The sequence below is a fragment of the Triturus cristatus genome, chromosome 4_1 (assembly GCF_964204655.1).
Source record: "Triturus cristatus chromosome 4_1, aTriCri1.1, whole genome shotgun sequence".
NCBI classification, from domain to species: domain Eukaryota; kingdom Metazoa; phylum Chordata; class Amphibia; order Caudata; family Salamandridae; genus Triturus; species Triturus cristatus.
In genome coordinates this window covers 1,135,213,843-1,135,237,533 of record NC_140585.1, presented here as the reverse complement: position 1 = coordinate 1,135,237,533, position 23,691 = coordinate 1,135,213,843, and the positions used below count along the sequence as shown (strand labels likewise).

Sequence of the window (23,691 nt, the reverse complement as noted above, 5' to 3'; positions counted from 1 at the left end):
ATTTCATGGTATGATGCAGGAACAACAAATATGTGAAAAGAAAAGACAGAAGTAGAAGAAAGTGTTCTGGAGTTGAGTGGAGAAACACTAGTAACCCAAAAGTCTAGCGAAAAAGGTAAATGGTGCTAAGGTTGAGCTAATGTTCGACTCTAGTTTTCACTTGAATATTCTATCAGAAAAAAACTGGTTAACAAATTCGATTCAGTACATTGTGGTCAGCTGATTAAAATTATATGTTATTTTCACACTGGTACAAAGTACAAAGGAAGATATGTTGTGGTTAAGGGTTTTGTATTAGTAAGAGGAGAAGACATATTAGAATGGACTGTACAGAAAGATCTGGGAGTAAGAGCCAAATGTTGAACAACAGGTTCAGGTGCAAGTTATTGATGAAAAAACATATTCACAGGATAAAGCTAAAAAAAGAGGCAACACTTGCAGTTTCACGTGTACGGAAACTACTAAGTGTGCAAGAGTATGTAAGACAAAAGTTGGTGAAGTTATGTAAAGCTGTAGTGAAAGAACTAGTAAAGGCTACCGAGTGGATTTCTCCTATAGTTGTTGCTCACAAATCCGATGGAAAGATACACTTGTTTGTAAGCTTAAGGGCATTAAATAAAGTTGTAATCGTTTTCAGATTTTCTCTTCCCAATATTTCAGAAATGTTGGCTGTATTATCTGGTGCAAAAGTATTCTTAATGCTAGCCTTCGCATCTGCTGATCACAAAATAATGTTACACTCAAATTCACAAGAGCTGACCTCTTTTAAAACTCTATGGGGGCATACAAGCTTAACCCCTTCAGTGCCCATGACGAGCTGGACTCGTCATGGGCCGCGGTTGCGCTGTGCCCATGACGAGTCCAGCTCGTCATAGACCCCGCCCGCTAATGCAACGGCCGGCACAGGGCGGGGAAAGGGGCGGGCACTGAAGGGGTTAAAATGATGTCCTTTAATTTGGTCTCGCCAGCTTCTGTCTTTCAGGGGGTCATGTCGATGATGTTAGCTGGGATACCTAGTGTTGTATATTATTAGGAGGATGTTTGTTTTTTGGCAGTAACAAAAGACAGCTGGGCCAATTAGCAGTCAGGGGCAAAAAGAAGGCAGTATTCCGTAGCTACAAATAATGGTTTTAGCAGGTGATGGGGATAGTACAGAGTATAAAGAGGGCTGGAGGAAGAGCAAGGAAGTTATCAATTGAGATAGAGCAAGACATACTTCATATTACAACATTTGACATACTACAGGATAAAAAACGGATAATCTAGGGTGGGTTCTTAATTCTACTTCTAGAAGCACTGACTACCTGAGTTGAAGTCGGTCTCCTTTCTGGTGATAGGCTGGCAGCAACTCCACCTACTCAAATAAAGAATTTTACAAATAAGGGTGGATCCTGATGGTACCTGTGCCTCTGTAGGCCTGTAATGGGCTATTTACTTCTCATGTGTTAGTCGGTATCACACGCCATGCCAAGAATGTTAGGCGTGTGATGCCTAGTGAAATGTTTATATTACTGTGTATCTTTGAATTGTGTCTCATGCATGGAGCGCTGTTGGAAGGATGTTCAATTGGCATTTATCAGTTGCCGTTCGATCATTCGACCAAGAGGACGCTTTGTGCAATGGGTGGAGTTACTTTATTCTTCGGATAAACCTCAGCCTACTATCAAGATTGCCTAAGTGATTTATTCCATCTGGCGACGACTGCGAACAGCTCCACCCATCAACCCACGCGTTTACTGCAACCTTTCACCGAAGCGCTGCATCTAAGGGACTGACGGACATCACAACTTTTTACCCTTCATTCTACGAATTCACAGCGATGGTCGGACTTCGTCCTGTGTTGGGTAAGGTCCAGTAATCAGCCCAAAAAGCAGCTTAAGGTACGTTTTCATCGGAGCTTTGCTCACGCATCCTCTACCTCGAGAACTTCCTCAAGTTAAAGCACATATGCAGCTTGATCGAACTGTTCCATCCCAGCTGACGTCACCACGTTTCCTATACGTGACGCCATATTGAAACGGGACATTTTAGCTCGCAACTCATGTGGAGCAGTTCAGCTCGCAGATCAAGCGGCTGATTGTTACTTTGTTTCTCAGCATGTCACCGGATTACCTACCAACAACACACACGTCAATGTGAAACCACGAATATCTGCGTGGTACCATATTCTCCACGACGACACGCACGTCATTACAGCTGATAAAATAATAACAATAATTTTTCCACATTATCACCAGTATTACAAAGTCTACCATGGCTGCGAATACTCAACAGATTACTCAACCTCCACCTTTTCTTAGTAAGCCAGGTAGTCCACCAATCAACTGGATTGAATGGTTCAGAATTTTTGAGAACCATCTAGTAGCTATAGACGCCATAAATTATTCTCCTGCATGCAAATTTGCATTACTGTTTGGTTGCCTTGGTCAAGCGGCTCAAAGAATCTTCAACAGCAGTATTCCTATTCCACCTCCACCATCTCATCCAGGGGATAACCAATGGAACGTTTATCTGGAGGCTGTCGCTCGCCTTAAAAAGCAATTTGATAAGGAACCCATCATTATGCTAGAACGTCTCAACTTCTACAAACGCAAGCAAAAAGAAGATGAAAAAGTGGAGGAGTACATTTCGGCTCTCAGGGTTTTAGCTACCACTTGTGGTTTTGGTCCGCCAGCTGATAACTATATTAGGGATCAATTTGTGTTTAATTGCGCATCTCGTAAAATCAAAGAAAGGATTTTGAGTTGCAAAAACCCTCCGTTGTCAGAGGTAATTGAATTGGCTCGGAGTATTGAGCGATCAACTATTACTAGTAGGATCATTCAAGATGATACCAAGACCGGGATCAATTCAATTAATCCAATGATTTTGAGCATGAGTGTTCATTAGCAGCTGTCAATATTAAGTGCAAAAACACCAAATTTATACAAAAGAAACAACCTGTGTTTTGTTATAGGTGCCGATCTAGGAATCATATTGGTAATTTTCCTGGATGCCGGGCCAATAATAAATGTGTGATATGCAGAAAAATAGGTCACTTCCAGGGGGTTTGCAGGAATTCTAGGAAAACTGTCAATGTTCAAAGCATAGAAACAGAGGTTGATGCATGCTCCAACTCATTGAACAATGTGATTGTAACGTTAGATTGTGGAAGTTATTATATTAAGGGTCCTTTATGTTCAGCTTCAATTGATAACATTACTTTACAGGTCATGGCGGATTCGGGGTCACTGATAACCATTTTAAGGGACACAACATTTTTTGAATTGTGGAAGTATAAAGAATTACTTAAGTCTGATGTATACCCCAAAGCCTTCGGAGAGAAGGACATCGATATGTTGGGATATTTTTCAGGAATTGTGCAATGTCTTGCGAGGAAGACAATGACAAAAATGTATGTGGCAGAAAAAGGGAAGAATATAAGTGGATGTAAAGATTTAGCACGTATGGGGTTGTATTTAGTCGCAGGAGATGAGAACCCAATTAAGTTGGGGGAATTACCCGTATGCAACAATGATTTCCCAGAATCAGAAGTGGACATGAATTGTTTGAATGACATCATTGATGAATTTAAACCTGTATTTAGCGAAAATGTAGGACAAGTAAAAGGTGTTGAGCATCATATTAAACTGATTCCTGGGGCACAACCGGTAACACATAAAGTTCGCTCAGTTCCCATGAATGACATCATTGATGAATTTAAACCTGTATTTAGCGAAAATGTAAGAAAGGTAAAAGGTGTTGAGCATCATATTAAACTGATTCCTGGGGCACAACCGGTAACACATAAAGTTCGCTCAGTTCCCATGAGCGTTCATGAAGACCTTAAACTTACCTTACAAAATGTATGTGCCTAAGGGATCATAATTCCCACCGATTCTTCGCAGTGGGTGGCTCCCATTGTGGTCGCACGAAAAAATCTGGATTTGCGCGCACTCAACAAGAACATAATCGTGGATTGCCACCCACTGCCCAGAATTCACGAGCTGCTGGCAAACCTAGGGTGAGCCAAGTGGTTCTCATTGATTGACCTGAGATCAGCATACCACCAGGTCTAATTGTCAAAGGACTCACAAGACTTAACAACATTTGTGACTCCATTTGGAGCGTATAAGTTTCTTCGTCTCCCATTTGGCCTAGCATCAGCAGGGAGTATGTTCCAAAAATTGATGGACACACTTTTCCATGGAATCGTTGGTGTCCAGGCATATTTGGATGATATCCTGATATATGCTAAATCTCTAGAAGAACACAAGGCCTTACCACTTCCATCCCCTTTGAGGTTCCTGGGAATACTTTCTCCACTTCTCACCCCTTTTCTTTAGTTTGGAGGAATTGTTGGTATCCATTCTCTTTCCATACAAGGAATGTCCCACTCATTCCCAACTGATTTGTGATTGACTGTGGCAGGCGATATGTGTGGCTGGTGTTACTGGTCCCTCAGACAAACTAGCTATCTTTTGCATGGTTTATTTGTTTCAGTTTTGAATATTTTAAACTAACATCTTCATTACAAAGTCGGGCATAACCAAAACAAGTTGCCAAATGGGGAAATCACAAGGGAGGTGGGAATGCCGCATACCTGTGCATCTTGGCGGCATGAGGCATTTGCTCCTACTTTCTATGCCCAAGGTTACTCTAGCAGTACAGATGCGGCCTGTTTTGTAACATGATTCACTTGGGTGCACGTTTTGTCCTGGGTGATATCAAAGGGGCACTCCATTGAAGGCGCTAGTTTATATCTGTACTGAGAACAGCATATTTTCTTGTAATTGTGCACATAGTTCTAGTGTGCACTGTGTGCACTCGGTAAATAGTATGTCATGATAGTTATAAGAGCCTGATTTTTAAATAGGGCCTCTGAGGTTTTCCACATGGGCATTTCCACCATCTGAATGCTGAATAAGTTTCCTGCCGGCAAACTTGCTGAAACATTTGAAATAGTTTGGGAATTGGGTGCAGTTACATTCATTTACACCATATCTCCCTAATTCTAAGGCACCACTCAGTGTCTCACTTATATTCCAAAATCCTGGTACCAGCAATACCTGTGGCACCGGTAATTTTAGATATGGGAATATGGAGTTAGTATTCCCAGAACAGCTGTAATAAGGGTTTTATGTATTTAAGGAAAAAAAGTAGTTACGCCTTTAAACACACTACATAACTATGAGCGTTGTGCAGTGGTAGTATTGTAACAAATGAGGTTGTAATTAATATTATCAAAAACCTTTGCGCCATAGTTCAAACTTCTCTGACTAAACACTTCTGGAGGGACTCCAGACTGAGCACTTACCTCTGTATCTCTGTGCTTCATATGTATGTATTCCTGGGATCCAGAACTTTCATAAACTCTGTTGAACACTGTTTGGTTTAATATAATCCTGCCTTACCTGAACGAACAGCTTGTGAATCTCTGTGTATTCCAACATGTGTATGTACATTCATGCAGTGGTGGCTTCTCTACTAAGGTGGAGGAGCGTCACCCCACTGCTCGCAGAACTGTGTAAAATAAAAAATAAAATGATAATAACATAGGTTATTATCATTTTTTTTTTTAGTATCGCCAGGTCAGGCCGGGGCGGGACTTGGTTCCTCAGACGTCTAGGAGAACGAGTGGCTGCTGCACTCTAAAGTACGCATGATGTTTTGGCCGGCTGTCTTGGCCTGGCCAAACTGTCATGTGCACTTTCCATGTTCCTCACCAAGGCTGCATTACAACCTAGGTGGAGAATATGCCCAGACTCCTATTTCCAGTGTGAGTGCCAAACCACGTTGCTCAGACCAATTACAACACTGCATTGCAGCATTGTGATTGGCTTAGGGAGCCTGGGGGCTTCCTGGTTGAGGAGCGGAGGAGAGACGACGTGGGAGAGACGGAGGAGAGACGCGGTGATTAGGTAAGAGAATTTTTTTTCCCCTCTCACCTCTGTTCTGTACCGGCCGCCACTGCATTCATGTTGGCTGTAGCACTCTTTGCCACTCATGGACATATGGCTATACACTTTAACAGAAACAAAAGAATATGTAGAGCAAACAACTGAAGAGTGTAACCCCAAATACACCCTTACTCCTTGGGTGGAAAATAAAGCAATGCTACAAACAATACGTTTTTTAAGAAGTTAGCAAATGTTTCCAGTAAAAAAGTTACTTAACCATGTGGTACTAGCAAAGAAAGCGTTACAAGAGATTAAGAGTTCCATTCAATAGTCCAAGCATTAGGAAATAAAAATGCACTAAAAAAGGCCAGGTCTCTAAATAAGAGACAAGGTCGAAATGATGTCTGACTAATTTTTGATATCATGCAAGTCTGTGAGCCTTAGGAGTGAGACTTATTAATACTGAAGTAGAAAGCTCACAAAAACTCAATAAGACCCAAATAATTTGATTTTAGAGGTATGTATTAAGCCTGGGCAGAGTTCGCAGAGTGCAAAACAAACTCAGCCGCGCTACGAGGAGCTCCGCAAGTGGCAGAGTGCATTAGATAAATGCTGTTTGTGGTGATTTTCTGCACAAAGTGCTTGTCCGCACTGTACAATCATCACGAATGGTACCATGCACAGCACAAGCAGGCGCTCCTTCCTTTCTGCCACTCGGGTAGATTTTTTACTCAAGCAGCAGCTTTCTCAACGCGAACAGACAGTTTCTCAACACAAGCTGTCGCGAGCATATGCGACCACTTGCAATGAGAAATCTGACTGTCCGTGTTGAGAAATCACACCTGGAGGCTGATTTTACACGCTCGCACTCACCAACTTGACGTTGATGATCACGAATGAGTAAAAATCTCACCTGGAGGAGGATTTTAATCGCTCGCATTCGCCAAATTGACGTTGACGAACGCGAGTGAGGAAAAAAACTCAGCTCCGCGCGCAAACTCCACGAGCGGAGTTTACTGCCTAGACTTAGTATATATGCAGTACAATTGGGGTCACAAGGGGATGGAGATCCAATAATTTGTAATTCTTCAATTTATAATGATACTGTATACACTGTGAACACCATACTAGTCCTGCAATAAAGCCTCATCTTGTTTTTGGCAAGAATTAAAAAATTTTTGTATACATTATTAGAAAATGTTTTTGTAAAGGATAAAAGTACAAATTTATATGCAAGAGACAACTTTATAGCTTGTGGAATGGAAAGTATGGGGAGTATTTTACAGAGAAAATATCACATTCCCATGTATGACACCTATTAACAACAAAGAAGCTTGTAATCATGATTTACTGATGATGAGAATTTATGAATGAAATTCTTTATTCTGCCCACGTTTTAATATAACGTGATGCCTTTATCGTGAACACCCATCCCCATAAAAATTGATCCATTTTTTCAGGGTTGTGTAACTTCAGATATATATTCTCTACTTTCATGAAAACCACCCAATAAGCTTCTGAGAGCATAAAATACTATGATCAAATGTATTGCTTGATGTAGGCCAAGGGAGTACACTGCTTTGTAGACTTGGAACAAAGGGCCCGATTCACAAATGTAAACTTAGACCTGAAGTCTAACTTTAGACCTGAAGCCTAAGTTTATTGCTAAAGTCTAACTTTAGACCTGAAGTCTAAAGGCCCAATTCACAAAGGTAAATTTAGACCTGAAGTCTGAGGGCTTGATTCACAAAGGTAAACTAGTCAGACGTTTGGTCTAAGTTAGACTTTTGGTCTAAACTTAGAATAAAAGTCTAACTATACTATTAGTAAACTTAGACTTAAGGTCTCAACTTAGACTTCAAGTCTAAACTTAGACTTTTGGTTTACGTTTACCTCTGTGAATCGTGCCCTCAGACTTCAGGTCTAAGTTTACCTTTGTCTCACGGAAGGAAAACATGGCGGCCGCGGGCTAGTGCGGTGCGCACGTCTCTCTTGGAGCTCCTGTTCCTGCTCCGTTCGTTCCTAGCTGATGGTGGCGAGTCGGAAGTGGGTCGGACAGTTGCTGCCGGGTTCCTTGTTGCGGGGTCCCGCGGGAGTGTTGGGAGTCCCGCGGAGAGGTTTTTCCTGTCTCTCGGTGGCTGTTGTCACTTTCTTGCCTCCCGCTTGCTCTGCGGGCGGAGACGGGGGAAAAAAGGAGGGCTGCCCTCGCGGAGTCTGACAGTAGCAATGTCCGGACTCCGGTGACTTCGGTGACTTTTCTGTGAGATTCAGACCCCACACGGCGGATCGTGAATTGGAGCGGATGTGTTTGGCTTTGTCACAGGGATTTCGTTCTCCCTCATATATATTAAAGTGGAGAGAAGCAGCCGTGGAGCTGAGGAGAGGGCGTAGAGCAGCCGCTCGTGGACTCCTGCTTAGAGGTTTGGTGAGAGCGGGAGGGGGGGCGGCCCCCTCATTGACTGCCACGTTGGATGCCCAAGGGGGGGCCTACAGTCCCTTCTCGAGGGAGGTGTGACTTTGTGGAGGGGAGGGGGGTGAGGAGGAGAGAAAGGCTAAGGAGGAAGGGGGGACGGGGTGATTAGGTAAGAGAATTTTTTTTCCCCTCTCACCTCTGTTCTGTACCGGCCGCCACTGCATTCATGTTGGCTGTAGCACTCTTTGCCACTCATGGACATATGGCTATACACTTTAACACAGAAACAAAATAATATGTAGAGCAAACAACTGAAGAGTGTAACCCCAAATACACCCTTACTCCTTGGGTGGAAAATAAAGCAATGCTACAAACAATACGTTTTTTAAGAAGTTAGCAAATGTTTCCAGTAAAAAAGTTACTTAACCATGTGGTACTAGCAAAGAAAGCGTTACAAGAGATTAAGAGTTCCATTCAATAGTCCAAGCATTAGGAAATAAAAATGCACTAAAAAAGGCCAGGTCTCTAAATAAGAGACAAGGTCGAAATGATGTCTGACTAATTTTTGATATCATGCAAGTCTGTGAGCCTTAGGAGTGAGACTTGTTAATACTGAAGTAGAAAGCTCACAAAAACTCAATAAGACCCAAATAATTTGATTTTAGAGGTATGTATTAAGCCTGGGCAGAGTTTGCAGAGTGCAAAACAAACTCAGCCGCGCTACGAGGAGCTCCGCAAGTGGCAGAGTGCATTAGATAAATGCTGTTTGTGGTGATTTTCTGCACAAAGTGCTTGTCCGCACTGTACAATCATCACGAATGGTACCATGCACAGCACAAGCAGGCGCTCCTTCCTTTCTGCCACTCGGGTAGATTTTTTACTCAAGCAGCAGCTTTCTCAACGCGAACAGACAGTTTCTCAACACAAGCTGTCGCGAGCATATGCGACCACTCGCAATGAGAAATCTGACTGTCCGTGTTGAGAAATCACACCTGGAGGCTGATTTTACACGCTCGCACTCACCAACTTGACGTTGATGATCACGAATGAGTAAAAATCTCACCTGGAGGAGGATTTTAATCGCTCGCATTCGCCAAATTGACGTTGACGAACGCAAGTGAGGAAAAAAACTCAGCTCCGCGCGCCAACTCCACGAGCGGAGTTTACTGCCTAGACTTAGTATATATGCAGTACAATTGGGGTCACAAGGGGATGGAGATCCAATAATTTGTAATTCTTCAATTTATAATGATACTGTATACACTGTGAACACCATACTAGCCCTGCAATAAAGCCTCATCTTGTTTTTGGCAAGAATTATGGTTTTTTTGTATACATTATTAGAAAATGTTTTTGTAAAGGATAAAAGTACAAATTTATATGCAAGAGACAACTTTATAGCTTGTGGAATGGAAAGTATGGGGAGTATTTTACAGAGAAAATATCACATTCCCATGTATGACACCTATTAACAACAAAGAAGCTTGTAATCATGATTTACTGATGATGAGAATTTATGAATGAAATTCTTTATTCTGCCCACGTTTTAATATAACGTGATGCCTTTATCGTGAACACCCATCCCCATAAAAATTGATCCATTTTTTCAGGGTTGCGTAACTTCAGATATATATTCTCTACTTTCATGAAAACCACCCATTAAGCTTCTGAGAGCATAAAATACTATGATCAAATGTATTGCTTGATGTAGGCCAAGGGAGTACACTGCTTTGTAGACCTGGAACAAAGGGCCCGATTCACAAATGTAAACTTAGACCTGAAGTCTAACTTTAGACCTGAAGCCTAAGTTTATTGCTAAAGTCTAACTTTAGACCTGAAGTCTAAAGGCCCAATTCACAAAGGTAAATTTAGACCTGAAGTCTGAGGGCTTGATTCACAAAGGTAAACTAGTCAGACGTTTGGTCTAAGTTAGACTTTTGGTCTAAACTTAGAATAAAAGTCTAACTATACTATTAGTAAACTTAGACTTAAGGTCTCAACTTAGACTTCAAGTCTAAACTTAGACTTTTGGTTTACGTTTACCTCTGTGAATCGTGCCCTCAGACTTCAGGTCTAAGTTTACCTTTGTCTCACGGAAGGAAAACATGGCGGCCGCGGGCTAGTGCGGTGCGCACGTCTCTCTTGGAGCTCCTGTTCCTGCTCCGTTCGTTCCTAGCTGATGGTGGCGAGTCGGAAGTGGGTCGGACAGTTGCTGCCGGGTTCCTTGTTGCGGGGTCCCGCGGGAGTGTTGGGAGTCCCGCGGAGAGGTTTTTCCTGTCTCTCGGTGGCTGTTGTCACTTTCTTGCCTCCCGCTTGCTCTGCGGGCGGAGACGGGGGAAAAAAGGAGGGCTGCCCTCGCGGAGTCTGACAGTAGCAATGTCCGGACTCCGGTGACTTCGGTGACTTCGGTGACTTTTCTGTGAGATTCAGACCCCACACGGCGGATCGTGAATTGGAGCGGATGTGTTTGGCTTTGTCACAGGGATTTCGTTCTCCCTCATATATATTAAAGTGGAGAGAAGCAGCCGTGGAGCTGAGGAGAGGGCGTAGAGCAGCGGCTCGTGGACTCCTGCTTAGAGGTTTGGTGGGAGGGGGGGTGGCCCCCTCATTGACTGCCACGTTGGATGCCCAAGGGGGGGCCTACAGTCCCTTCTCGAGGGAGGTGTGACTTTGTGGTGGGGAGGGGGGGTGAGGAGGAGAGTAAGGCTAAGGAGGTTGGGGCAGGAAGTAGAGACTATAACTTAAGGAGAATACCTGGGGGGTCTCCCACAAAAAACAAGGGGAAAAGACAGGGAAGAGGTAAAAGCGTAAGAAGCTTAAAATCCGGTATTAAAGCGGGCTTGTGTAAATCAGTAGCTGAGAAGTCCTCCGCAAATCCCTGTGTCGTGAGAGATCAAGCTGAAGGGGAAGTTGAAAGTGGCCGGAGCTTAGATTATCTTACTGATAAAAAGGGGGGCTATTTGCGTAAAGACTCTGAGAAAAAAAGAAGGGGTAAAGATAATAGCAGAGTGAACAGCGTAGTGCGGGTTACCCCCTCCCTTCGCTCCTTTTTCAAAGTACTTCCCCAGGTATTGATCATCAACGCAGAGGGCCCTGATAGTCTAACAAAAAGGGCAGGTATGGCTGAAGCTTACCTGCCTGAGGTATGTGATGCCTTGGACAAAGGAGTCTATATAGGTAGTCTTCCCCCCCCCCATAACGCCCCTGCCTCTACAGGTTCTACCGGCTCCTAGTTTAGGGGGCCTACCACTTTCTAACTCCCCTCTTCCCCCTCCCATCTCTTCCACTACCCTTGAACACATTTCCGCTTCTACTCTCAAGTTCACCCCTGCTTCTACAGTCGCTCCCTCAGATAATCTTGATACAATTCTCACGCAAGCACTAGATACAGAGGGCGCAGTGTTCATGTTGGACACCTCTACGGGGGGTGGGGGTGGGGATGGGGATGGGAGACGGGTTGGAGAGTCAAACAACTCTTTTGAATCTATTATGTCTGCTATGTTAGCTATGAGGGAGGAGATACGGAGTGATTTTGCAATATCTAAGACAAATCAGATGGAAATAAGAGCAGTTTGTGACACACTCGATAAGAAGGTGGATATGCTTCGTGACAGAACAGATTGTTTGGAGGGAGAGATGGGGGCCCTAAAAGTAAAATTTGAGGTTTCTGAGGGTGAGATTCAAGCTTTACGAAGGGAAGGGGAAGTTATGAAGGAGAGGGTCGAGTCGCTGGAGAATTTTTCCCGGAGGAATAATTTGCGGATCCTTAAAGTTCCTGAGGGAAGAGAGGGGAGGAATTTAAAAGCATTTGTGGTGACACTTTTGAGAGATTCACTTAAAGTGGATGAATCCGCAGAGGTACTAGAAAAGGATATACAGCGGATTCACCGTGACCCCTTCCGCCTTTATTCTGGCAGAACTAAACCGCGCAAGATCCTGGTAAACTTTCAGACATATTCCTTGAAAGAAATAATTCTGACTCTTGCCTTAAAATCAAAGTCACTCAAGGGCCCTGACTTTCTTTGCGAAATTAGGTCAGACCTGTCTAAGGTGACATTGGAGCGGCAATGGGAATTGGGCCAGAGGATGCAAAAGCTGAGGGCGGTTGGGGCCTCCGTTCAGATGCGATTACCCGCATTTTTGCGGGTCATGCATAACAATAAGATGCACAACTTTCGTTCTCCTTTTGAAGTAGATGAATTCTTAGGAAAAATTGGATCGAGTTGAAGCGTGGGTTGTTCAGAGTCTGGTCTAATTCAGCTTTTTCTTAGCTTTACTTGTTTGTCAAGTAGTTTCTTTTTTCTCTCCCTGTTATGGTAATGGGGCAATGGGGTCAAGCACTGTTTCCGTTTGGAGGCATTAGGCTTTTTTTTTTTTTTTCCCTTCCCGGCACTGTCTTGGAAAAGATTGGGGAAAAAAGTGAAAAGGGGAAGGAAAGGGAGGGAGGAGGGGAGAAGGAAAAGGGAAAAGAAAAAAAATGGGAGAAGGGAGGAAAACGGTGAAAAGGGAAAAAATAAAAAAAAATATCCAAAGTAGAGAATAGGATAAGAGGACGAAAAAAAAAAGGAAGAAAAGGAAAAAAGAAGGAAAAGATAAAAAATAATAATGAAAAAGGATAGGGGAAAAAAAAAGGAAAAAAAAAGATAATAAATAAATAAACAAGGAAGGTGAGAAAGGAGAAGAAAGGAAAGGATGGAAGGAAGGAGGAAAAAACCCTCTCCTCTCCTCTTATTTTCGGCGGGGGTACTCGCTTTTGTTTTTTCCATTGTTTGGCCTGTTTGGTCTTTTCTTTTTCATTGTTAGACTCTAACGTAAGAGGGGGGCCCAAGGAAAAGAGATCCTGGACTCACAGAAATTATTTTATTATTTATTTATTTATTTTAAACAAGGAGCGGGACTGGAGGGAGAGACGTAAACCTTGCTATACATCTGGCAAGAGTTAGGAAGGTAGGGTTTTCCAGGGGAGGGGGGAGGGGTGTGGGGGGGGTACAGGGGGAAGTGGGGAAAAGCAATAAAAGTTCTTAAGAGTCAGACCTCATAAAGGATAGGATCTTTGTTCTTTTTTTAAGCCTTCCACCACTAGAGAAACGGTCTATCTTAGCTTGCGGCATTATATGTGACATCTTAGTTTCTACGGTAGCAGAAAGTAATATTGGGGGTCGCTCCAAAAGCATTAAAAAAAAGAGGAAAGGGAATAAAAAAATCAAAAAATCCTTATAGATGACGATCTCCATTAGGTTTTTATCCTGGAACGTCAATGGCCTGCGAGTAAAAAGCCGTAGACATAAAATCTTACAGTACTTGAGAGATTCTTCTGCGCAGGTCATCGTCATCCAGGAAACCCATTTATTAAAGCTAGAGGTCTCTGAGATATTAAAAAAGCAGAGTTGGGTAGAGACGTTCCTATGCACGGACCAAGCGGTTAATATTAGAGGGATATTAATTATCTTCAAAAAATCAGTTAAGGTTCAGATTTTGGAATGTAAGGAGGATCGTAGCGGGAGATGGTTAATTTCGAGGATATTATTGGAGGGTATCCCGCTAACATTGGTAGGATATTATGGACCGAATCAAGATGACCCTTCTCATTTGAAAGCAATTCAGGAACACCTCATATTTTCACAGGACCCAGTTATATCGGTTGGTGATTTTAATATTGTCCTTAATCCTTTGCTAGATAAATCCTCTAGTTCAAAAGCACTCGTCCCATCGAAATCAAGACTGGTTCTCTTAGACATAATGGAAAACCTCGGTTTAGCAGATGTATGGAGGGAAAGGTCAGGCAACAAGCTGGGGGTTTCTTTTCAAAATTTTAAATATAAACACAAATCTAGAATTGATTATGCCCTTTTCAGCTACATTTTAAAAGATTCTTTAACAGGGCTTAAATATCTTCCCTCACATATGTCAGATCATATGGCTATCATTTTTGATCTTCAAGGGGCCACCCATAAGAAAGAATCTTCCTGGTCTTTTGACCGTACGATATTATTGGAAGAGGAAGAGATCAATTTTCTGTCAGCGGAAGTGAAGTCTTTCTTAGATATAAACTTGGGTTCGGCAGACATTAATGTAGTTTGGGACACCATGAAGGCTTTCATTAGGGGCTGCATAACTAATAGAGCTACTTATAGAAGGAAAGTCTATCGGCAGAAAATACTAAACATTGAGATGGAGCTAGCTAGAATAGAGCAGCAGCTGGGTCCCAACATGGCTTCTTTGGGGGTGGCAGAAAAACAGGCCAATCTGAGGTGTCAGCTCGAAACTATATTACAAGAGAGACTAACTAAAAGATGGGAAGCGAGTAAGATCTCCAATTTTGAATTTGGGGAGGCTGCAGGAAAGGTTCTGGCATGGAAGGTTAAGACAGAACAGGCTAGAAAATACATTAAAGAGATCAAAAGAGATGGAGCAACCACTATTAGGACTTCTGATCGGGAAATAGGAACTGCTTTTCAAGAATTTTTCCAAGAAATATACATGGAAGAGGTTCGGGACGACCCGGAAGCTAGGGAGAGTTGGTTAAATAATATTTATTTACCACTCCTGCAAACATCATAACGGGCTTGCGTAGAGAAGGAGATTTCAGAAGAGGAGGTGGGAATAGCGATTGGCCATTTAAAGAAGGGGAAGGCGGCGGGTCCGGATGGCCTACCTGGAGAATTATATCGAGTGATAAGCCCCGTTATTACCCCAATACTGTCAAGTCTTTTTAATGGGATTCTTTTGAGAGGGGAGAATTCCCCTGAATCATGGAAGGAGGCCACGATTGTTCTTATTCCAAATTCTGGGAAAACGCTTTCAGAATGTGGGTCTTATAGGCCTATTTCCCTCCTAAATAATGACTACAAAATCTTTACATCAATCTTGGCAAAAAGATTGGTGGAGGTAATCGGATCGATAATCCATCAAGATCAAAGGGGCTTTATAAGAGGACGTCAGTTGGCTGACCACACTCGAGACTTGGTAGGGGCGATTGACATCGCAACTACCTTCTCTCTTCCATTGGCTACTCTGACCCTAGATGCCACAAAAGCCTTTGACAGGGTCAACTGGCCCTATCTGGCGGAGGTTATGAGAAGATTCGGGTTGGGGGATGCCTTTTGTCGGGTAATTGAGATATTGTATAGGGCCCCTACCGCCAGACTATTAGTTAATGGCACTTTAACAGACCCGATAAAAATCACTAGAGGCACTAGACAGGGCTGCCCGTTATCTCCGCTATTATTTAATCTTTATATTGAGCCGTTTGCCTATGTTCTGAGAGAGGAAGTGGATATCCCTCCCTTTGTATTTTGTGACTGGGAGAAGCGGATAGCACTCTATGCGGATGATATTTTGGTGTACACGTCAGACCCGCGGAGAGCTTTCCCGATAGTAATTAAAAAGGCAGGAGAATTTGGGCAAATTTCTGGATATGACATCAATCCCAGTAAAACAGAGATTATGTGCTGGAACGTTCCAAATATACAGGCTACAGTTGTACCATCAATGAGATACCTGGGAATACGTATTACCCAGGATATAGAAAGCTTGGCACAGACTAACTTAGATCGGGTAGCTACGGACTGTAGGAAACTTCTGAGATTGTGGACGTTTTTGCCACTCTCGATTTTTGGGAGAATAAATTTAGTTAAAATGTCCATATTACCAAAATTTACTTTTATTTTTAACTCAATTCCCCTGTCCTTCGAACGGAAAAAAGTGGAGAAAAGCCAGCGAGAAATAAATTCTTTCATCTGGAATTTCAGAACTGCAAGGTTGACCTGGAAGAAGTTGAGAATGAGGAGGGAAAAGGGGGGGTTGGCTTTGCCAGATCTGTTATATTACGCGGGGGCATTTCAGCTAACCTATTCTAGGATGCTTTTGAAAATCCCCGCAATTTCATCTCTGGGGGTTATGTTTAGGGCCATGCTAAGGGGAGTAGACATCCCACCGGATGGTTTTCTATTTAGGTTTAAAGACATGAAATACTTTAAGAAAGTTAGACTAAAGATTTTGCAGTCAGCCATATTAAACTGGGTTCAGATCAGAAAAAATATCAGGTTACATTACTACTCTAATTTTGCTCCGGTCTGGGACTCTCCCGGGCTTCCACCCTGTATGCAGGACAGTTTAGTAATTCCGTTAAAAGACGCTGGGATTCAAAGATGGGGAGAAATATTGGCGGATGGCAGGGTACAAGATTGGGAGGTATTGAGGGACAAGGTGGGTATGGCTTTTTCTAGGTTTAAATATTTACAGTTGGATAGTTGGGTACGTGCAGAAAATAGGAAGGGTCTTCAAGTGGGGAAGTATAGCCAGTTTGAAAAACAACTGGTAGAAAAGCAAGAAGGGGATAAAGAAGTGGCAATCTGGTACTGGTCTATGGTAGAGGAGGCGGTTGGAGATTTTGTTTTGCCAGATAAGTTATGGGGAAATGAGTTTGCCCCCCAGTGTGAGGATTTATGGATCAGATCTTTTTCTTTTCTTTATAAAACTGTGAAACCAGCCTGGCTAAGACGTAACCACTTGTTTACCCTGCACCGGGCCTATTTTTCACCCCTAAGGCTCTCCAAGTTTCTTCCAGGGAAAAAATGTAATAAGTGTAATTTGGTGGCTGCCTCAGATACACATATGTTTTTGGAATGCCCGGCTATTAGGTTATTCTGGGAGTAAGTAATAGCTACTCTGAACTCGGTTGTAAGTACATCACTGAAAGTTACTCTCCCGTTAAGAATTTTTGGACTGGAGGAAAACATAAATGGTCAGGCAAAGTCTTTTCTTTTCTACTCTATTATTCTTGCTAGACGACAAATATGTACATTTTGGGTAGAAGCCAAAGCCCCATCACACATAGCCTGGCTGACATCATTGTATGAAACTTCTAAGACTGACTTGGCTAGATCATGCTCCAAAAAGAATTTGTCTTTTTGGAATTTGCTAATAAACTGGAGCTAGGATACCGTTTTTTTTTTTTCTTTTCCCCGGGTCCGATGATTATGTCAACTAGGCTCCAGAAGACCCTGGGAAGTGGTCTCCCCCGTACGTAAGCTCTGGGTCTGTCATTATTGACTGGTGCTTCTCCGTTTTTCTGCCTAATGAGATAGTCTCCCGCCTTATAAACAAATTTTGCCCGGAATGTGACACGGCGGATAGATCGACAACAATATTCCAAGGCAGAGGTGTGGTGGTTGGCTTTCTTTGGTGGATGGAGGTAATGGCAAATGAGGACAAAAAAAAAAAAAAAAGTTTACCTTTGTCTAACTTTAGAACTAAAGTTTAATTTTGGACCGGAAGTCTAAGTTTAGACTTCACGTCTAAAATTAGACTTCAGGTCTAAAGATAGACTTTAAATATATATTTAGATATCAGGTCCAAATTTTGACTTTAAATCCAAACGTAGACTTCAGGTCTAAACTTAGACTTCAGGTCTAACCTTAAACTTCAGGTCTAAGTATACCTTTGTGAATCGAGCCCAAATTGTCTAAGCTTAACCTATGGGGACTGTGTTTGTGACTGTCAGTTTATGAAATACATGTCTACCTAAGTACTTCTGACAGCATATTTAATATCTGTTAGCCTTCATCGGTGTTCTAAATACTACACCCGAAGGCAAAAAACATAATGATTATAAACTTCCAAAACAATCAATTTTCAGAAGAAAAAATAAGATTAGATGTGACCTACCTTGCTTTTGCTCAAAGAAAGACCTCCCCACATGACAATTCCAGAGACTCCTAATGCAGCACTTTCGCCAACAGTATTCACAAGGTCCTGCTAGGAAGGAAATGCACAGACATTTCAAAAAATTAAAATGGCTATGTATCATTAAAGATTCAATCTATTCCAAAACTACATTGCCATTGCCAGTCTGCTAGATTTACTGTTTTATGATTTAGGAGATATAATGATGTTAATTTATTTCACTACCAGATGTTTTGGTGCATCATAATTTACTAGACATACTTACTTTATTTCAGGATTGTACTGTAGCATGTGCTGGTTTAGGTGTTCTAATGAGGGAGCAATCACCAGACTGTTCTTTCTGTTGTTGCATAGGAGGCAAGGCTAAAAACCACTCCCTTCAGTGGCACAGCCTTTCTCAAAATTGTTATTTATTTATTTTGTTATACAATTTTATATAGCACGAACATGGCCTGAAGGCATAAGAGCACTTTGTAACAGTAGCATGATACAAGGGTACAGCTAGTTACAGTAATATTATTTACATTCAGACATATCATATTGCAGGTGAATATGGAGGTTGTTAGGCGAAGGGAGGGAGGTAAGGAGTTCCAGATTCTTTTAGCACTACCGGAGAATAACCGGCTCATGTATCATTCTCAACTGAAGTTGGGGGGTTCCAGGAGCAGGGATTGGGAATTTCTGGACCCCCTATGTGCTCCATAGATTTCCAGTTTATCACTTAGATAGGAGGGTGAAGAGGAGTGCAGCGCTCTGTGGGTAATGCAGGCTGTTTTTAATTGGGCCGAGTTTCAATGGGAAGCCATTGGAGGATTAGCAGAGCACGGGAAATGTGGTCCCATTTCTTGAGACCTAGTACGAAATGCGCTGCTGCATGTAGAGTTGCTCTCAGTGAGCCTAGATGAACTTTCGGAATGCCTGAGGTAAGGGCGATTCTGCAGTCTAGTCTGGAGAGGACGAGAGACTGCACCACTGTTTTGAGGTCTTGTTCCGGGATAATTTATCTGATGCCACATAGCTGCCTGAGTTGGTGTCATGCGCTTTTGGCCCTGCTGAGATGTGGTTGTTTAGATTTAGATGATTGTCAAGGGTGGTACCAAGGGATATAGCACTCTGGACAATATCAGGGCAGCCATCCAGTATGAGAAAGTTGTCAATCCATTCCTGAACTGGAGTTTTTGCTTTTGGGAGGTAAGATCAAAATAAAAAAGAAATTGTACAGGGACCTGATTCATAGGTCAGTGTTGTGCATGAAGAGGAGGAGGTTGGTTTTGAGGGGGCCCTTGCGTTGGCAATGATATTGGTCTACAAAGAGGGTTTCTGGGTGGTCTCTCAGGGTCCTATATTTCAGTTTTTTCTTTGCTTCAAAGATTAGGGGGAAATTGATCTTGAAAGCATTGTTGCCAGATGTTGAAAGGCGCGATAGTGGGGAGCTGTGGCCCAAGGTTCTTTCCATCATATTAGGGGGTGGTACAAGATGGAAGGTAAAAGGAATGATTTAGAAAAATAATAATAGGGTTTGGGTGTCTTCCTTTGGATCGCGCCTTGATAGCACCACCTGCTGGCCCAAGATGGGACAGTTAATCGGTAGGGCAAGCGGAGGGTAGCTGTCTCTCCCAGCCTCCCAAGGAAGGATCCTGCAATGCTTCATTTATAGCTATGCTCCCACGTTTTGTCCAACGGACGGCAGAGGCAGGCAGGGAGATATTGCAGTTGGGTGCTGGGTGCTCCTTGGAAAGTTTAGCAGGATTTGGGCTGCCTCAGCAGTAACTGAACCTCCGCTTCTCCAGCTGGGCTCTCTGTTGTAGGATGTGGGGGCAAAAAGAGGGTAGGCCCTCCTCCAGACATCCCCAAGAAGGCTCACACAATGATTTAGTCTCAAGAACGGCCGTGGCAGGCAGGGAGAGAGTGCCGTCGGGTGATGGGCACCCCCAGTAGGTTCAGTAGGATTTGGTCTTCTGCTGCATTAACTGAAGCCCTTGTGCCCTCTCACCCAGCTGAACTCCCTGTTGTGTTGCTCATCCAGCCCCAGGAGTCATGGGAGCGGTGCCAGTTTACTTACATTAGTCTTGTGTGGATAGTGAGGGGGTAGCATAGAAAGGATCATCAGCAGTCCAGTTCACTTCCCCTAGGGCCCATGATCTGCTGCCGGTGGCAATGAAGGAGTCAGCTCAGTAGTCCAATGGTCATCAGATGCAAGGTCCGAGGCTGACGCGAGATAAAAGTTGTATTTCCCATCCATTTAGCATGGACATCTAACAGAGGCCATATTGAGGTCAGGCGCATAGTGGCGGGCCTATGCCAGATTCAGCGCGGGGCACGCTAAATGCATTGGTATGAGGCACCTAACATGCAACTGAAACCAGCTGGGGCAGTGATATCTGTTTCTTTTGAAGTTGGGACCCTGGAGGCTGCTCGGCTTAGCAACTTCGTGCTCAGGAGGTATTCGTGTCTGCCATCTTGGGCCCAGGCAAACCGAGATTGGGTCGGGAGCATTGCCACATTAAAGGTGCTGTAGACTCCCTGGCCCCTTCATATTTCTGTGCTCCCTTAACAATAGTTTTGCTGGAAGGATTTTCCCACTCGCTCTAAATCTTCTGAGGTGCTGGGAGTTGAATGCCATCGAGGCTGTGTTCCATTGGCTCTGTCACATACCTCCACTGCAGAGTCGGGTGCCATTAACTCACAGAAGGCAGCCCCAGTAAAGGATGGTACGAGTCTCTTGAAGACTTCTCTATATGGCTTAACACACGGGATACGAATCTGAGGTTTACTGGTGAGAATAACAACTTCTCCATTCCTTTCCTGGACCTCAAACTGTACCCTAAAGATGGGAGGATCCACACTGAGCTATATCAGAAACCGATGGCCCGTAATTCCTTGTTGAGTTTTCATAGCTTTCATCCAAGGGCATTACTAACCAATCTTCCAGTCGGTCAATTTCTCAGACTAAGGAGAAATTGTTCAGAACTGGTTCAGTATCATAAACATGCCAAGAAGTTGACTGAGGAGCTAGCTGCCAGACATTATCCAACACAACTCATAAAAAGAGCGGCCAAAAGAGCTCGTAACAACAACAGGGGGGCACTCCTGGAAACGTATACCAAACCGAAATCAGATAGATTGGTGTGTGTGACAACTTTTAGTAACTTAACTACAAATGTAAAAAGGGCCTTCAATAAGAATTGGCACATACTTAACACAGGCAAGCTGACACTGGACTCGCCCCTATTTGCATTGAAACGGAGCAGCAATTTACAGGATCTCATGGTACATACACGACCAAGAACTGTTGTACATCATAACAGCCAATCAACACTGTGGAATACTAATCCTGTGATCGGTCACTTTCCATGTGGCTCTTGTTCTTGCTGTCCCTTTACAAGTCATGTAACGGAGCTAGATATTCTACCTGGAAGACCATGGAAATTGAATAACCACACAAACTGCAACACCAGTGGGGTGATATATATGATCAAGTGCCCTTGCTCACTAATCTATATTGGAATGACTTGTCGCAAAGTACGTCAAAGAATCACTGAGCATCGCAGCACCTTTCGATGCAAGAAATCGAATACACGTATGACAAGACATTACCTTGAGAAGGGTCACACGGAAAATGACCTTCAATGGGTCATTATTGATAAACCTCATTATGATGTTAATATGGGACCTTTGGAACATGTTCTATTCCGCCGGGAACAACGTTGGGTGTTCCGTATTAAAAGCCATTTGAAAGGTCTTAATGAGGATATTCCCTGGGGCTCTGTTTAACTTTTCCATGTCCCCCACAGTGTTTCAATATATTTTTGGATGATTAACAACACATATATATGGGAGTAATGATGTTAATCATAGATGGTGGATAACATTATGACTGATCTTCATTGAATCAATGCCAGCTTAATGGTGTGAGTCTTGTTTTTAGTCTTTATGTATGCTATTATACATTCAGATTCACCTCCACATTCCCTACACATGCTGGTTCGATTTTCTACCTCACTGGATACACCGTCTTTAATGTGCATCATGTACCCATTTACAAACAACGTGTAATTGTGATTTGGCACCTTGCTTTACATATGGAACTATATGTATGTATTAATTCCATCCATTAAGCCACCTTATTTAGATGTGTTACGTCGTGGTGGCATGGCCCCGTTCTGGTGCCGAGCTCTCAATCACTGATTGATCATCTCAGGACACCGTGGGCATACTATCCATCTTTAGCGCGGCCGATTTCTGTGTTTTCTGAGCTCATGAGACTGCTGATACTGTTGTCTCCCGAACTTTTATAGTGTAATACACTGCTTTTCCAATGATTAATACTACATTTCCCGTGATCCCTTGCAACTCTTGATGGCATGGCCCCGTTTTTGATGTCGAGCTCCGATTTTGACAAATCAATCATTACACTACATTGTAGCTGGTTTGGCTTTTGTATTTTCCAAGTTCAGGAAACGGCGTACACTGTTGTATTCCGACCATGTATAGCGTAATCCACTTCTTTCTCTACGACTAACACTACATTTCCCTTGATCCCTTGCAACCCGAACGTTAATTGTTCTACTTCCGGGTAGACGCATTCATGAAGGTGCATGGGTTGATTTATAAACATTGTGAGACGCGCGGTCTCTCCCCCTTCGGTTGGTGCTCTGAATAGGACGACACGGATTAACTGAAGGTATTGGAGGGAGCGAGTGTGGGCAGCCGCCGATGGCTTGTGCGCTGTCTAGATAGAGTGATTATTGACCCTATTTGTTCAGTTTTTGACTGAGTAAGCCAATACCAGCGAACGCATGCCGTATAATCTTTAGAGCTGGACGCCCGCTTGTAGCGTTATTGACCAACTCGTTTTTTTGGGATGCTTGGGTTACCAGGTTTAATATTGCATACTGACGAGTTTAATAGATTTTGCTCGTTGTATTAGAATTAATTTTTATTAGCACTAGACCAGAATAAATTGGTCCGGCTATGCGCAGAACATATTAAATGTCTCTACATTGCTGATAGCATTTAACACACGTTATACACCCCAACAGCTACACGTGACTATGTAGTGACTGTGAGTTACTCGTTTTTGGGACATGTGGTTAATAAAGTTTTCACTTTTTTTATTATTGTCCTGAATATTGTGTATTGTGTAAATAACAGATTGTGCTTGTCATAACGATATCTAATGACAGCAAAACTAATCTATCAGTATATATGTCCATTTTTGTGCAACATGGGAGAACCATACTGAACCGGTCTTTTATCTTTCTAGTAATCTGTGCTCTGTAGCATCATTCTTCGAAAGGTAGAGGTAAACTAACATTACCCATAGGTGAGTTCACACAATATATCGACTTACCTGAATGGTGTTTGTTCCCCATTTTTAATCACGTGTGCAACACATGTCACGTGTGTGGTGTTTATTTTGGTGTGTGGAGGTTGACTTTAATGTTTTGGAATTGATACTTAATTTATTAACTATCTTTTTTCAGAGACACTGGACCGGACTGCAGCTGGTTCTGTTGTCATATACACCTTACCAATGAGTATGGTCTGTAATTTATTTATTTTGGTTATACGAGCAGAGTGATAATATTGAGAGGTCCTGATGAATGCCGCGAACAAGTAGTCACCTGGCAGAAACATGTCGACCACCAATAACTAGGATATTATTTCAATCCTAGATCACCTCATTTTAACTCTAGATGATGGGAACTA

General features: G+C 42.9%; 1 protein-coding gene across 8 annotated transcripts in view; it reads right to left on the bottom strand.

Moving 5' to 3' along the window:
• The window catches only part of LOC146856160 (hyaluronidase-like), a 331,244-nt gene that overhangs the window by 44,740 nt on the left and 262,813 nt on the right, over positions 1-23,691 (bottom strand). For 5 of the 8 annotated variants that reach the window (XM_085654208.1, XM_085654210.1, XM_085654207.1 and 2 more), the window contains one exon: positions 17,962-18,051. In XM_085654208.1, coding sequence (XP_085510334.1) covers positions 17,962-18,051 — 90 coding nt within the window. The remainder of the gene's footprint in view (positions 1-17,961; positions 18,052-23,691) is intronic. The other 3 variants (XM_085654216.1, XM_085654211.1, XM_085654213.1) reach the window with 1 other exon arrangement.